The sequence below is a fragment of the Lotus japonicus genome, chromosome 6, assembly GCF_012489685.1.
Source record: "Lotus japonicus ecotype B-129 chromosome 6, LjGifu_v1.2".
Taxonomy (NCBI): Eukaryota; Viridiplantae; Streptophyta; class Magnoliopsida; order Fabales; family Fabaceae; genus Lotus; species Lotus japonicus.
In genome coordinates, this window is record NC_080046.1 from 64,715,269 (window position 1) to 64,730,768 (window position 15,500).

Consider the following 15,500-nt stretch of genomic DNA (forward strand, 5'->3'; position numbering starts at 1 on the left):
TAAATTGTCATGGATTAAGTACATGTTCTTCCTAATATTCTCACCCTATTGTAATGTCTACTAAATTAAGTATAAGAGCATCTTGCTTGCAAGTACTCTCCATCTCACGCTCCGTAGATACTTTAGTTTATGGCTATAAGAGGATTTACACTGTGTCTAATAGAGAATAGAGAATATGAGTAAAGAGAAAGATGTGAGAACATTCTTTAAGTAGTAGAACAGTCTTGACAATTCAAGTATTCTAATTTGCTAGTTCCTAGGAGTAGTTACTACTCTAAATAACTGAACCCATAAAAAGACACAGGTAATTAATTTTTTATTTTGGGTCATAGGTAAATAATTATCTAATGCATTAACTTCATTGGGCTACTAGTATCCTTAGTCCATCAACCTTGTAGGCTTCTTGATCTGACTCTTGGGCTTGAATGCAGCATTGCCCACAATGCTGATTGATTTGTGAGTCACAACAAGAAAGCTTAAAAATGAATGACTAAAATGTGATTTATAAAAAAATGTTTTTGTATATATAGATGTTATGAAATAGTCAAATAGAGTTGTAAAATTTAATAATTGATTGTGTTTAACCAAGAAGTAACTATATTTGTTGAATTGATGACAGAATCAATTCTCAAAGGTGTGAACCAAACATCTCAAAAAAAGGAGGAAACTGTATTTCAGGGTCATGGACGTGAGTCTGTGATGACGCAACGCGCATCCAAACACACCCTCAGACATTATTTTATTGATATCAATTTACTGTTAATTGTGTAGAGGTCTCTTGCGTTATCCTTGTGACTCTTAATGACAGTGATGATTGAAGGAGCTTAATGAGACTTTCTTTTGTTCAATTCCATTAATTATGAGATTGAGGCATACATGTAAGTTGATTTCTCTATGTATTAGGGTGATCCCTATCTCCTTACTTTTTTATTATGTGTTCGGGAGTGTTATGATCTCTATCTCTCATTGCTTTGTTCCAAATCACCATGGTGATATTCAGTTTTCACTTCCATTAGCCATGAGCTATAGTTCCCCAAGTTATGATCAATCTCCATCAATGAACCCTTTAAGATCCACCCACGTTATTGGGAAATGGAATCTCTATCATTGCAAAAACAATCAGTACTTCTTATCATAACGCTCATATAGCCAACCACTTCATTCTCTTATTTCATAATTAAGAGCGCCTCTTTTTATTTTCATCTTCCTCTTTTTCCTTCACTCTCTTCCTCCTTGCAATGGTTGTGTGCTAAAGTTTTGACGTATCAATGGAGTAATTGGACACACGCATGGAGGAATTGATGTGATGACACTTCAATTGTAATGAATGTGGGATAATGGATACAAAGTTAAATTAATGGTTTTTATTTTCTAATCAAATTAATATATTTTTAAAGTAGTTTATGATGTGGCCGAATCTAAAAATATTATAAAATTTTAATGTAATTTCCCCCCGCTATTTAGTGTATAAACATTAATCTCTCATAGCAATAAAAATAGCACAAAATCTCTATAATGTTCCTCTTTTGTTTATTTATTCATTTTCTACTCGTTTAACTTTCTCAAGATTGTTAATAGCGTGTCATGGCGGCGTAATAACGACAAATAAACAATTGGCCGCGACGGTGGAGGTTGTAGCAACGTAGGTTTTACGTAGCAACAATAGCGTGTGATTGCAATCAAAATCGCGCATGGTGCAACACGATGACTGGGGGGTAAGGGATGATGTGCGAATTTCCAATTTTGCCCCTATTTAAAACACATTGTGTTAAAAAACCGAGGGCAAAATGGGGGTTTCACATTGGGTTAGTGAAATTGAATCCGCCCAAGTGAACATGGTTTTCTTTTATGCTCTCCTTACACCATATTGTCAGTCACTCTTTCCAAGTTCCAACATTTAGTTTCTTCTTCCTCTTCACCTTTCTTCTTCTTCTCCACACCCATGAGACTTCCCGCGGTCTTTCCAATAGATTTTCCTAGCAACTGGAAACACTTCATCATCCTAGGCTCCTTCTTCTCCACACCCTCACGAAAGTGCTTTTGATTCACGTTATTTTAATGTTCTACTTTTTATTCTCATTTATCTCTTTTATCCATCCCATTTTTCTCTATTATCCATCTCTCATTTCTTTGTTCTCCATCCCATTATCCCCATTTCTCCATCCGTGTTCACTATTATTGGTTTAAGTCATATTTTATAAAGTTTCTTTCATGCTCTATTCTTATTTTCTACATTGTTCTCATCTCCATTTTGTTATTAATTATGAGTCCATTGTAGTATAAAAACATTCAGTGTAGCGCCCATAACACCACACGCTATAACATTCTTTAGACTTAGACTATGTTTGACACGTCTAGCTGAAAGCTGAAAAGTTAGCTGAAATTCAATGTAGTACTATAACACTTTTTACGCTTACTGCTACGTTATTCGCCATCGTCACCCAGATAATGTTAAAGTTAATTTAGTTTAATGAAAAATTGTAGTCTTAACTCTTAATCATACTAATTACCAAAAAGAAATGCAAGAACACTGATTACTAAAATAAATAAAAAAATTCATTAAATATTGCGCCCCTTAGCGGCCATCCTCGCCTATAAAACACCACTCCATCTCATTCTACAATTCCTTTGAACCCTCACCCCAAATCGGGTACGTTCCTCTGCTAGGGTTTCACTCTCTGCAAACCCCGAAACGCCAAAACTTGAAAATCAAACAGAAATTGGAACGAAAAAGCTTAATTTGAACAAAACCTAACGTAAATTCGGAAGAAAACAAACCATGGATTTGGAAGAGGAACAAGAGTACGATCAGCAAATGATGGAGGAAGAAGACGATGAAGATGAAATCACACAGGAAGATGCGTGGGCTGTGATTTCTGCTTACTTCGAAGAGAAGGGTCTGGTTCGTCAGCAGCTTGATTCCTTCGATGAGTTCATCCAGAACACTATGCAGGAAATCGTCGATGAATCTGCTGACATTGAAATTCGACCTGAGTCTCAGCATAATCCCGGTCACCAATCCGATTTTGCAGAGGTACTGTTTCATCTTCATCTTCTTCTTCTTTGCAATTGAACTCTGAGCTTAACTGTAACTTGGGTTTGGGTTATTTTGTTGCAGACAATTTACAAGATTAGCTTCGGTCAGATTTACTTGAGTAAGCCCATGATGACTGAGTCTGATGGAGAAACTGCCACCTTGTTTCCCAAGGCAGCTAGGTTAAGAAACCTCACCTATTCAGCTCCTCTCTACGTTGATGTCTCCAAAAGGGTTATCAAGAAAGGGCATGATGGTGAAGAGGTTACTGAGACTCAGGATTTCACCAAAGTTTTCATCGGCAAGGTTCGTGTCCGTGTCTCAGTTTTAGATGCTATAGTTAATTTCAGTGTTGAGTATTGACTGCTAAACTTAAGCTCAAGTTGTGTTTTGTTGTTGTTAGGTTCCTATTATGCTTCGGTCTAGTTATTGTACGTTGTACCAGAATTCAGAGAAGGATTTGACTGAGCTTGGAGAGTGTCCGTATGATCAAGGTGGATATTTCATTATCAATGGGAGTGAGAAGGTTCTCATTGCTCAGGAAAAGATGAGCAGCAATCATGTCTATGTCTTCAAGAAGAGACAGCCTAACAAGTATGCTTATGTGGGTGAAGTTCGGTCCATGGCAGAGTCTCAGAACAGACCACCCAGTACTATGTTTGTGCGCATGCTCTCTCGAACTAGTTCCAAAGGGGTAATGCGAATTGTTGTTGCATTTTTTCCATGAGTTGTGTTATGTGATGAGAATTCACTGTTTTCACTTGGTTTGGTATCTGCTACAATGTTTAAGTTTATGCCTTTTATTCCTTCAGGGTTCTTCAGGACAGTATATACGAGCTACTCTGCCATACATTCGAACTGAAATTCCCATCATTATTGTGTTTCGAGCACTGGGGTTTGTCGCCGACAAAGATATACTTGAACATATATGCTATGATTTCTCCGATACTCAAATGATGGAGTTGCTTCGTCCTTCCCTGGAAGAAGCATTCGTAATTCAAAATCAGCAGGTTGGTTCTGATGTGGTTATATTTTGCTTACAGCCAAGATTATGCTTGCTTATTTGGACTTTATATGAACTTCAAGCGATATCATTGTACAATCCCAGCCCATTTCAGTCTTGGACATATTCCTTTATTTAGGGGCTGTTTTAGTCTTTTATTCATGTATTGCATTTTCCTTGCAACCCTGGTTAATAATGTCTTCTCTCTGTAATTCTTTCCTTTTTTTTGATATAATTTCCCTATCTTAATGCATTTCCCTTCCGTATTGTGTCATCTGGTTTTGTAGTCACATGTTTTATCTTTTTTAAGTTCAGGTGATTAAAAAACTGTTATTATTCGTGAAACATTTTATTATCTAATGCACAGTTTTCATGATACGCCATTTATAAGCAACTTTGTTTTAATTTACTGTATATTTGTCTCTGTCCCAGGTTGCCCTTGACTACATTGGTAAAAGAGGAGCAACTGTCGGTGTAACCAAGGAAAAGAGAATTAAGTGAGTAGAGTTTTATATTTATTGACAAAGCCTGAGGATGATTGTCGTGCACCCATTTGTTGAGGTTACATTTGTATCATAATCTACAGGTATGCTAAGGAGATCCTTCAAAAGGAGATGCTTCCTCATGTAGGTGTTGGAGAATATTGTGAGACGAAGAAAGCGTACTATTTTGGGTAAGTTTGTTACTAGAAAATCTTGGGTTTTTCATTTGATGACTTTGTAAGTATTTATTAGTGTTACACTTATCATTCCCCCAGGTATATAATCCACCGACTACTTCTATGTGCACTTGGCCGGAGGGCTGAAGATGACAGGGATCATTACGGCAACAAGAGGCTGGACCTGGCTGGTCCTTTGCTTGGTGGTCTCTTTAGAATGGTTTGTTTTTCTAGTTATTAATGTTGTTTAACTTAATTTTCCTTGTTATGTTATAATTCTGTTTCTCAATTCCTGGTTATAACTTTTGATGCAGCTATTCAGAAAACTAACTAGAGATGTCAGGGCTTATGTGCAGAAGGTTTGTCCTTGCTTTAAATTACATCTGTTTTTGCATTCATTCTGCGTTATCTATAACCTTCTCCACCTCATGAATGTTGCAGTGTGTTGATAATGGAAAAGATGTTAACTTGCAATTTGCTATAAAAGCAAAAACCATCACAAGTGGACTTAAATACTCACTTGCTACTGGTAACTGGGGGCAGGCAAATGCTGCTGGTACTAGAGCTGGGGTTTCACAGGTTTAAATATAAATTATTGCATGATTTTTTAATTTGACGTTCTTGCCCTCTTTTATATAGAGGATATAATGTTAACATTTATCTTTTTGTTCCTCCAGGTTCTAAATCGTTTAACTTACGCCTCCACTTTGTCTCACTTGCGGAGACTGAATTCCCCCATAGGGCGTGAAGGTAAAATTAGTTGGCTTTCCTAGAATAACTGAGCCTTCGATTCCTCCTGCAGTATTATTTCTTTCTTGTATTGTAGTTTTTACTGTTTTCCCTCCCTTTTATTTTAGGAAAGTTGGCTAAACCAAGACAGCTGCATAATTCACAATGGGGAATGATGTGTCCAGCAGAAACGCCGGAAGGACAAGTGAGTTTTTGCTTTCTAAACTTCCAATATTTGATGAAATTATAAAATTTAGTCTTTGATGTTTAGAAAGTGGAAAAAGAAATGCAGAGCATAAAATTGTATTGATATAATATATAATATATTAGGCTTGATCTTACAAAAGATATAACATTTACCCTTATTTACAGTGGTAGATTCCTAATCCAAATACGGAAACAAAACAATATAAATAAGGAATTAAAGAAGCTGACCCTAAACAATAATATAAATTACCTCAGAGTACTCTAAGACATGATCAAGATATTATAAGAGATCTTTTTTATGTTCTAAAATTTACTATTTGCTGTTGGCAACTTATCTTTCTCTGGTATTGATGAGTGTGATTGCGCTATTGTATAGGCCTGTGGACTGGTGAAGAATCTGGCTCTGATGGTCTATATTACAGTTGGTTCAGCAGCATATCCTATTCTGGAGTTTTTAGAAGAATGGGGCACAGAAAATTTTGAGGTGCTTATGGTTTCCTGAATTATGTTCATTTGTTCCTCTCTCTTTATGATTTCTGCGTTCTAAATTGTTTATTTTCCCTTTACCGTAGGAAATTTCACCTGCAATAATTCCCACAGCTACAAAGATTTTCGTAAATGGTTGCTGGGTGGGTATCCATCGCGACCCTGATATGTTGGTGAGAACATTGAGAAAGCTGAGACGCCGGGTAACTATTCGTTTCACTTTCTGATTTCATTAAGAATTTGCATTTGTATTTGAATATAACTGTTAACAAATAGCACGCGCGCACACTTGACACACCCCAAAAAAAAAGCTTGTAAAGGAATGGTATTAGGTACTTATCAGTATAATTTTTTAATTGAGTTGTTTATTATCTAGTATAAGAAAATATTATAAGAACTGTAAAGATCTCTGAATCAATATCAGTTATTTTCCATTTTAAAAATTGGTTTCCACAATTTAATCCCAACAAGGCCAGATGTGATCGCTTATTTTAAAACCTCGTACATATGTTTATAAGAGTATTTGTTATATTACTGTTTTTTACAGGAGGCTGTAGTGTGGGTAATTTTTTTTTTCAAAAAGTTGCTTTAGTCAACTTCTGTTTTGAGTCATCTGAATCCATAATTTATTAAAGTTCTTTTGGGATGTGATTTATCATAATTGTTTAGATATTCCAAATGCTATTTTTAATTGTGGTTTGGTGCCGAATGCTCTTCATATTGTGTAGGTTGATGTTAATACTGAAGTTGGGGTTGTCAGAGATATCCGTCTTAAGGAGTTGCGCATATACACTGATTATGGTCGCTGCAGTCGTCCTTTGTTCATTGTGGATAAACAAAGGCTTCTCATAAAGAAAAAGGATATTCATACTTTGCAACAGAGGGTGAGTAGTAACTTCATGTATCTTAGCAGTTGATGATGTTTCAGTAATTGCTTAACTTGTTATTCAATTTCTTCAGGAAACCCCTGAAGACGGTGGATGGCATGATCTAGTGGCCAAGGGCTTTATAGAATATATTGACACTGAAGAAGAAGAGACTACAATGATTTCCATGACAATTAATGTCAGTATTACAATCCCAGATTTGGAAAATACCCTTTATAATTTAGTTCGTCAATGCAAATTAAGAGGATGAAAAGCAATTAAGAAAATGATTATTGAATAAATGTAACAGGATCTTGTACAAGCAAGGTACAATCCAGAAGATGCGTATTCTGATACTTACACTCACTGTGAAATCCACCCATCTCTGATTTTGGGTGTATGTGCTTCCATCATACCATTTCCTGACCACAATCAGGTAAATTTGGTACTTTGCTGTGTACTCATTCTGATTGATACACATCATAATCTGACTTGCCTTCGGCTGCAATCAGTCCCCACGTAATACGTATCAGTCTGCAATGGGAAAACAAGCGATGGGAATATATGTTACCAACTACCAGTTCCGAATGGTACTTTTCACATCTTTATATGATTCACGTGTGCCTTTTCTTTGATTTGTATATTATACTGGATAATTGATACTGGATTCTACTTCTTTTGCTCCAATACACAGGATACCTTGGCCTATGTATTATATTATCCTCAAAAGCCACTGGTCACTACAAGAGCCATGGAGCATCTCCATTTCCGCCAACTCCCAGCTGGAATTGTAAACTCTTGCTTCTCTTATTTTGATCATTTTGACATTATGTTGATAAAATGTTCTGATATGCTGATCCCTTGTGCTTTAGAATGCCATTGTGGCCATTGCCTGTTATTCTGGTTATAATCAAGAAGATTCTGTCATCATGAACCAATCATCAGTGGACCGTGGATTCTTTCGGTCTCTGTTTTTCCGTTCATATAGGTGTGTTTGCTTCCCATATGAATTATACATTCACTCTTTTCTATTTCTGTGCTAGCAATTTTCTGATATGGTGCAAAACTTTTACAGAGATGAAGAGAAGAAGATGGGAACACTCGTCAAAGAAGATTTTGGTCGGCCAGACAGAGCTAACACCATGGTGAGAATATTTGTGTGTGTGAAAGGCTTTCTTATGTGAGAGTGATGGGAGTAAATTTTAACTGTCAGATCGAACTATAAATAGTCATGAGATCATGAGAGTTTCTTAAAAAATGACCGACATTTTAAGTGGTCATGTGACCATTAAATACATTTTAATCTTGACTATCCATTTATGGTTGTATTGTATAACAAAAAAAATATCTCTCCCACTCACAAAAAAGATTCTTCTAACTAGATACATCCCCTAAATATAAATATCTATTTTTGGTTTATAACAAAATTGCATTTTGCAGGGTATGAGGCATGGTTCTTATGATAAGCTTGATGATGATGGTCTTGCGCCACCAGTAAGCATAAAATTTGACAACTTCCTGACCAATCTGTCCCAAAATGAAAATTTATATTAACTGAAGTAATTTATTGCTTTAAAATAGGGCACAAGGGTATCTGGTGAGGATGTTATTATTGGAAAGACCACCCCTATATCTCAGGAGGAGGCACAGGGTCAAGCATTGCGTTACACAAGACGTGATCACAGCATTAGCTTACGCCATAGTGAAACTGGAATTGTTGATCAAGTGAGTTCATCTCATTTGTTTACTTTCTTGTGTTGCAAATTAAGTTTATGCCATGTTAGGATAGCTTAATGGATTTCAGTTTGAAAATAAGGATTAACTTGACAAAAACAAAATGTTGACATCTGAAGTAAAGAGCATATTAATATACCGAAATCCTGAATTATTATCATAACTTTCTTTTCATTGCTGGATGTATGTATTTTCTATTTTGTAGGTTCTGCTGACAACAAATGCTGACGGGTTGAGGTTTGTGAAAGTAAGGGTGAGATCTGTTCGTATACCACAGATTGGTGACAAGTTCAGTAGTAGACATGGGCAGAAGGGGACAGTTGGTATGACTTATACACAAGAAGACATGCCCTGGACTGTGGAAGGCATTGTCCCTGATATTATTGTCAATCCACATGCTATTCCTTCTCGAATGACAATCGGCCAGCTTATTGAGTGTATCATGGGAAAGGTGGCTGCCCACATGGGAAAAGAAGGAGATGCAACACCTTTTACGGATGTTACTGTAAGTAGTAGCATGTTCTCTCTATCAAATTTCTTTCATGTAAAAACTCGATACTTGTCAGAAATTGGAACTACTTGCATAATTAATCCACTTCAGCTGCTCCTTTTGGATCTTGTTTTATAGTATTACCCGTCCAGCCCATTCAGATGTATGGGAAAAACTGGTAGACCATGTGTGCTCTAGTGGTATATATATTATATTATGAGGATGCTGTTATACTGCTCACACGTCCATAACTATGCAATATGCCATTCAATACTTGATTAAAACCTAATCATGTAATCTACTTGAGATAAAAAACAAGTGTCTTTAGTGGTGAATAAATTCTATCTTCCATGAAAGGCCTCAGTCACAATTATTCCTGTACTCATCCTTGTCAGAAATTAACACGGTAGAATATTTGCTCTATGGGTTAATCTCAAGATATCTTTTTAGTTTATGTTTAAAGTTACATCATTTTTTTTACTACTGCATTCCAGGTGGATAACATCAGCAAAGCTCTACACAAATGTGGCTACCAAATGCGTGGTTTTGAGACTATGTACAACGGTCATACAGGGAGGCGTCTCAGCTCAACCATTTTCCTTGGCCCTACATATTACCAAAGACTGAAGCATATGGTTGATGACAAGATCCATTCTCGAGGACGAGGTCCTGTGCAGATCCTCACTAGGCAACCAGCTGAGGGACGCTCACGTGATGGAGGTCTCCGTTTCGGAGAGATGGAACGTGATTGCATGATAGCCCATGGAGCTGCTCACTTCCTAAAGGAAAGATTGTTTGATCAAAGTGATGCATATAGGGTCCATGTGTGTGAACGCTGTGGATTGATAGCTATTGCAAATCTCAAGAAGAATTCTTTTGAGTGCAGGGGGTGCAAGAACAAAACCGACATTGTTCAGGTGAAAGATTTTTACCTGTTCTGCATTATTGTTCAGAAGTCCTATGTTTTCCTTGTGCTGAATATTTGATTCTGATTGTATATGTAGGTTTATATTCCTTATGCTTGTAAGCTGCTTTTCCAAGAGCTGATGGCTATGGCCATAGCTCCAAGAATGCTTACCAAGGAGGTGAAATCTATGAAAGACCAAAAGAAGAAAGGAGCCTGATAAGTATGTTTTGAGTAAAGCCACTTGTCTTGTTCCATCCTGTCTTGCACCTCTTGGGAATATGGAACACGCATGGGATCTGAAAATTGTTTTCTCAAAGCTGATTATGAGATTGGATGCTGTTGTTTCCACTTGCACTGAGGTTGATGCGGCATTTGTTTTTACTTTTCCCTATTCAATTCAAAGGGTGCTCATTCCTAGCTACTTATACCGTAGAACATTGTATATATACAATGTAAGAGATGTTTAAAGATAATCAGAGAACCTGTTTCTTATCTGCTAAGCAGAGATGGGTTAGCGGAAGTTTCTGTTACTCGAATTTGGTTAGCTCTATCAAAAAATGAAGCTATAAACTGAGAAATTTTGTTATAGGTGCTGGCTTCTTGAATTTGTGTTGCCAATTTACCATTAACTTTGTAGCTCTTATCTTAGACTGTGAATGTGTAAGTTTATATTTTATATAAAAAATTAAAAACTTCATCTGAGTTGGATTCATTGATGCAATACATGGGAACTTAGGATATTTTATTTTCCAAAACCCCTGCAATATATTTGCACTTGTAACATTTTGTTTCAATTCTTTTACAATTCAATGGAATGAGATAATCTATCTCAAGTCTTTTTTTTAATATCAAGTCTTTCAGTTGGGGTTTTCTGGCGATTCTGATCCCGAAGGCCTAAGTTTAAGGCTCAGTTTTCTAATTCTATCAAAATCTCAAACAAACTAACCTAACTTTATTTTGAAGAAGTATTATCCTCGTAGAACATATTTTGAAAGAACTTTTTACAAAACAAATATTTTTCATAATTAATCTTTGAGAAGGTAGGCAGTATCATCATTCATCAATGAGCCCGACAAGACTGGCAAATGACAATGAATGTTATTAGATTTTGTGATTATAGGTTGAACCCCACATCATGATTCATGAATGCATGTGATTCCAATTTCGGAAAGTTCCTATCCTTGTGAAACATCACCTTTAATTTAACAGGAACACTGCTTTTTCATTTCATTTGAATTGTCATTTAAATGTTGTCAAGAAATCACATACTTGAGGCAGAGTCTTCTAGTAAAGTGCTTAAAACTTGGCCACAGTCTTTCTTTTCTTCCATGGGAGGGGCTCCACATCTGTTAGTTGCCCAATATGCTTTATGAACTATCAAAGAAAGAGCTTTTTGTCGTATCCACACCTCCTTGAGCGCTTTAGCAAATCTTTGCCTAATTAACTTTGCTTATCACTATCAGAGTTGCCTAATACCCTAACTTGTGTTGATTATCTGTTTCTAAGTAAACTAGTTTTTGCTCAGGGTTAATGATATACTCCCTCCGGTCCTATTTATAAGCATGAAAGAGAAGAAAAATCTTGGTCCTTTTTATAAGAACCAAATGAAAGTTTGAGCTATATTAATTATTTTTTTCCAATGATGCCCTTATTAATTCTAACTTGTAAAATGTGTCTCATTAATTATTCTCTCTCTTTCTCACTTTCCAACATTAATAACAAAGGGTAATTTTGGAAGTTTATTTTGATTCAAGACATATTTAATGCATTTTACCTAGTTTAACTACATTTCTTAAACTATGTGAATTTTTTTTTTGTTGCTTATAAATAGGACCGGAGGGAGTACTAGTATAACTCTTTCAAAAGAGATTTACTCAGTTTTTACCATGTAATCTACATTATTATCCATGTTTCAACGATTACCCATTGTATTTATTTTAGTAGTTTTGTTTTTAAAAAGTGATTTTCCTTTTATTTTATCCGAACATATTTTCATTTTTTTAAGTTTACTTTTAATTATTATCTTCAAACACAAGTAATTCTTTCAAACTTAATTCTACTAAGTAATTTTATCCAACTTTAAAATAATCGGATACAAAAGTGAGTAAGAAAATGGACTGGATGAATATTTGTAGGCTGAGAACTCAAATTTAAAAAATTATAATGCATTTAACGTGTAACACGGTATCTTGGTGTAGATTGAAACATATAGCAAACCCTATCCGCTGGAAAAAGACTATGATAGTGGTGTAATATAAAATCTAAATATAGCTGTTATGATTTTTTTCAAGATCCCAATTATCCTTCACAAGTTCACATACGAAAGTCGCTGGAAAAAGACTATGATAGTGGTGTAATATAAAATCTAAATATAGCTGTTATGATTTTTTTCAAGATCTCAATTATCCTTCACAAGTTCACATACGAAAGTCGTGCTCAAGTGTACTCAAATTATTGTGTCTATGGAGTCAAAGATCTCACGTTGCTTTGCATTTTTAAAATATTATACTTTATTAATCCCTTTGAAAAAGTTTATAAATTTATCTTATAGCATTAATATTTATATAAGTGTGATAGCAAAGTATTTGATTAACGCTTATATTTAGTTATAAGTTATTTGGAGCTTATTTATCAAATTAGCTTATGATCACTAATGAGTGGTTGATTGATTCAAGTCGTACATGTTTGATTCTCTTTAAGTAAGGTCTCGGGTTCGAGTAAAAAACGACTGTTGGAAGAGTTAGTCCCACAATAATATGGATGTTCCTGGCTCGAACATGATTACTTCCGAAGGAGAACACCTGACTTACACATAAAAATTAGCTTATGAACAAGCTTTTACTTGGTTAACACTGAATTAATTAAGTTGTTAACCTAATGACACTTGTTTGTAAGACCCTGTCATTCTTTGGAGTCCTTGTTGTACATATTTATTATTACGTCCTACAGGCAGCACACTTGTCTCGTACCCTGTCTGCCCGTTGCTGTTTCTATTCACGAAATTTCTCACAAAGCAAAGCTGTCAAGGCTGTCCCCTCTGTTAACTGGTATGTCTTTCCTTCTTTTATCCTCTTCGATTCTCTATTCTATGTTTTACTATCATCATCATCATCATCCAGTTATTGTTCTTCATTTTTTGCTTGTAAATTGTCAGGGCATGTTTTAATTTGCTTTGCGTAGATCTTGTAATTTTGCATGCTTTTTAAGTTTGATCTCTGCTTTTTGTGTTGTAGTTAAGTCAACAATTGATCCTTAATTCATGTGAAAAAAAATTCAATCATTCTTGAGATTCAGAGACTTATTAATTTTAGATATCAACCAATTAGCTTTCGTGTTGTAAATGAACCCTGGTTTATAGGTTTTGAATTGGTTTGTACCTCTCCATATGATATCATATTGAATTTTTCACTGTTTAACCTTGATCTCCTTCCTACAAGGATAACTTCTTTGCTATGTTGTTTTTTTAATTGTTTACTAGTTAAGTTAATCTTTGTTATATACTGGTTGGTGATAGCACCATCACATGCCTATCAGCCTATGGCATCTTATAGGATAGGAGTGGATTCTGAAAAGTCTTGTCTGGGATGTTTTGGCGGATCCCCCAGAATATGAACATAAGTATTTAGTGTTTTAGGTTTATGTTCTTGTGCAAGTTTCTACTCTTTTTCTATTTTGTTATTTTGTGCATCAGAAAAGCAGCTGCATAATTGAATAGATTTGATGTTCTTTCGCTGGAGTTTAGGCATCTTTATTATTATACCCTCAGTATAAATTATTCACGATTTCTGTACTGCTTGAGCTCAGAGTGATGCATTTTAGTTAATTGGCTTCTTTAGTTCTTTTAGTTTCAAAAGACTTGGAAATTGGAAACATTGGAGCAGATTGCATACATAAATGCTGTTCTTTATAGCAGAACTCTATGACCAACTTGAAGTGATTGGTTTGATTGTTGGTCCTTGCTTGAGTGAGTGTATGTCCAACTCATTCAATAACACCTTGACCTATGACATGTTTAGATCAGCTTCTATTCCCTCACAATCAATTCCGACACCCAGAAGCTACTAACAAATGTCCTATTGTTAGTCTCAATTTTGCTGGACTGCATCTATTATGTTAATTCCTATAAACTTGTTTTTTAATTCTGTGTATTGAGGTGGCTTTTCTCTTGTATGTACATGACAAAAAGCTGTGAGAAGGGGGGTTCCTTGACTCATGGCATTTCAGCACTACTTTTCCCAGGAATTGAAAACCACCCCAAATTCTGTGACAGAAACAGAAAGTTCCAATGGTTGTTTCGATTGCAACATCTGCTTAGACATCGCACACGAACCGGTAGTCACCCTCTGTGGTCACCTTTACTGCTGGCCCTGCATCTACAAGTGGCTACATGTCCAAAGTGATTCTCTCGCACCTGATGAGCATCCACAATGCCCTGTTTGTAAGGTTGACATATCCCACAGCACAATGGTCCCGCTGTACGGCCGAGGGCACGCCCCACGTGGTGGGAAAGCATCATGTTGTGATCTATTTACACCACCAAGACCACCTGCTTCAGGTGCTCAAGCTCTTTTGGGAACATCATCATCATCTCAAAATTCTCAGCAGCAGCAGCAGCTTCAATATCGTAATCCTTATCAAGGTCAATATTTCAGCTCTCCTTTATACCAAGAAGAAGATGATGATGCCACTTCACAAATGTTCAATCTTGGTGCTTCAACCATGACAACTCCAGGATCCCACCCCCACCCTGTAGTAGGGATGTTTGGGGAGATGGTTTTCGCTCGAGTGTTTGGCAACTCGGAAAATTTGTACGCCAACCCGAATTCTCATCAGTTGATGAGAAGTAATGGCTCTAGAATGAGAAGGCAAGAGATGCAGGCAGACAAATTTTTGAACAGAATTTCAATTTTTCTCTTGTGCTGCTTTTTTCTGTGCCTTATCTTTTTCTAAATATGCAGTTGAGAGTTGAGATTGTTCTCTTTCCCTGTTGTATACTTAATAGAGTAGCATGGTTGTATGCTTTAAGAATTTATAGATCGAGTGAATTGTTATAGGCTATATTTTATAAGGTAACATGGTTGTATGGTTTAAGAATTTGATAGATGGAATGGATTATCATAAGCCAAATTTTTTATATTTTTCTACAGAAAGTTGCTCTCTATGTTATAACAAATTGCATGTGAAGGAATGTTTTAGTTTAAAGAAAAGGTACCTTATTCAGTTGTGGAACTAAAAATCCTTAATAGGATGCAGGAATGATTACTTGACCCGAGTAGAATATTATAATGGGCTCATCCATTAAGTTAAAGAAATGTACTAGCTAGGATACACTGTTAATACTGTGATAGGATTTGTTAAAGAAATGTACTAGGATCCTCTACTGGGT

The 15,500-nt window shown here is 35.9% G+C and overlaps 2 protein-coding genes across 2 annotated transcripts; both read left to right on the forward strand.

Moving 5' to 3' along the window:
• The first annotated feature begins 2,616 nt into the window (after positions 1–2,616).
• On the forward strand, positions 2,617–10,816 carry LOC130722214 (DNA-directed RNA polymerase II subunit RPB2). The gene is made up of 25 exons (XM_057572871.1): positions 2,617–3,034; positions 3,119–3,340; positions 3,438–3,728; positions 3,847–4,044; positions 4,470–4,534; positions 4,624–4,710; positions 4,795–4,915; positions 5,010–5,054; positions 5,137–5,274; positions 5,373–5,445; positions 5,553–5,629; positions 6,008–6,115; positions 6,204–6,320; positions 6,846–7,001; positions 7,078–7,182; positions 7,294–7,419; positions 7,496–7,573; positions 7,678–7,773; positions 7,856–7,971; positions 8,059–8,128; positions 8,424–8,477; positions 8,565–8,708; positions 8,923–9,222; positions 9,702–10,124; positions 10,212–10,816. Exons 1-25 carry the CDS (start codon positions 2,780–2,782, stop codon positions 10,329–10,331), a joined length of 3,585 nt encoding a protein of 1,194 aa, XP_057428854.1. The 5' UTR covers positions 2,617–2,779; the 3' UTR covers positions 10,332–10,816.
• Positions 10,817–13,001: 2,185 nt separating this feature from the next.
• Positions 13,002–15,250, forward strand: LOC130723851 (E3 ubiquitin-protein ligase RMA1H1-like). Its single transcript, XM_057574989.1, has 2 exons — positions 13,002–13,161; positions 14,301–15,250. The coding sequence occupies exon 2, from the start codon at positions 14,327–14,329 to the stop codon at positions 15,062–15,064; it is 738 nt and encodes a 245-aa protein (XP_057430972.1). The 5' UTR covers positions 13,002–13,161; positions 14,301–14,326; the 3' UTR covers positions 15,065–15,250.
• Positions 15,251–15,500: the final 250 nt, after the last annotated feature.

Bases quoted from the DNA above. Each gene is read 5' to 3' on its own strand.
- LOC130722214 (XM_057572871.1), top strand. From the start codon at position 2,780: ATGGATTTGGAAGAGGAACAAGAGTACGATCAGCAAATGATGGAGGAA. The intron at 4,711-4,794 runs GTAAGTTTGTTA...TCATTCCCCCAG, and splicing joins AAGAAAGCGTACTATTTTGG to GTATATAATCCACCGACTAC. The intron at 7,183-7,293 runs GTCAGTATTACA...TAAATGTAACAG, and splicing joins TGATTTCCATGACAATTAAT to GATCTTGTACAAGCAAGGTA.
- LOC130723851 (XM_057574989.1), top strand. From the start codon at position 14,327: ATGGCATTTCAGCACTACTTTTCCCAGGAATTGAAAACCACCCCAAAT.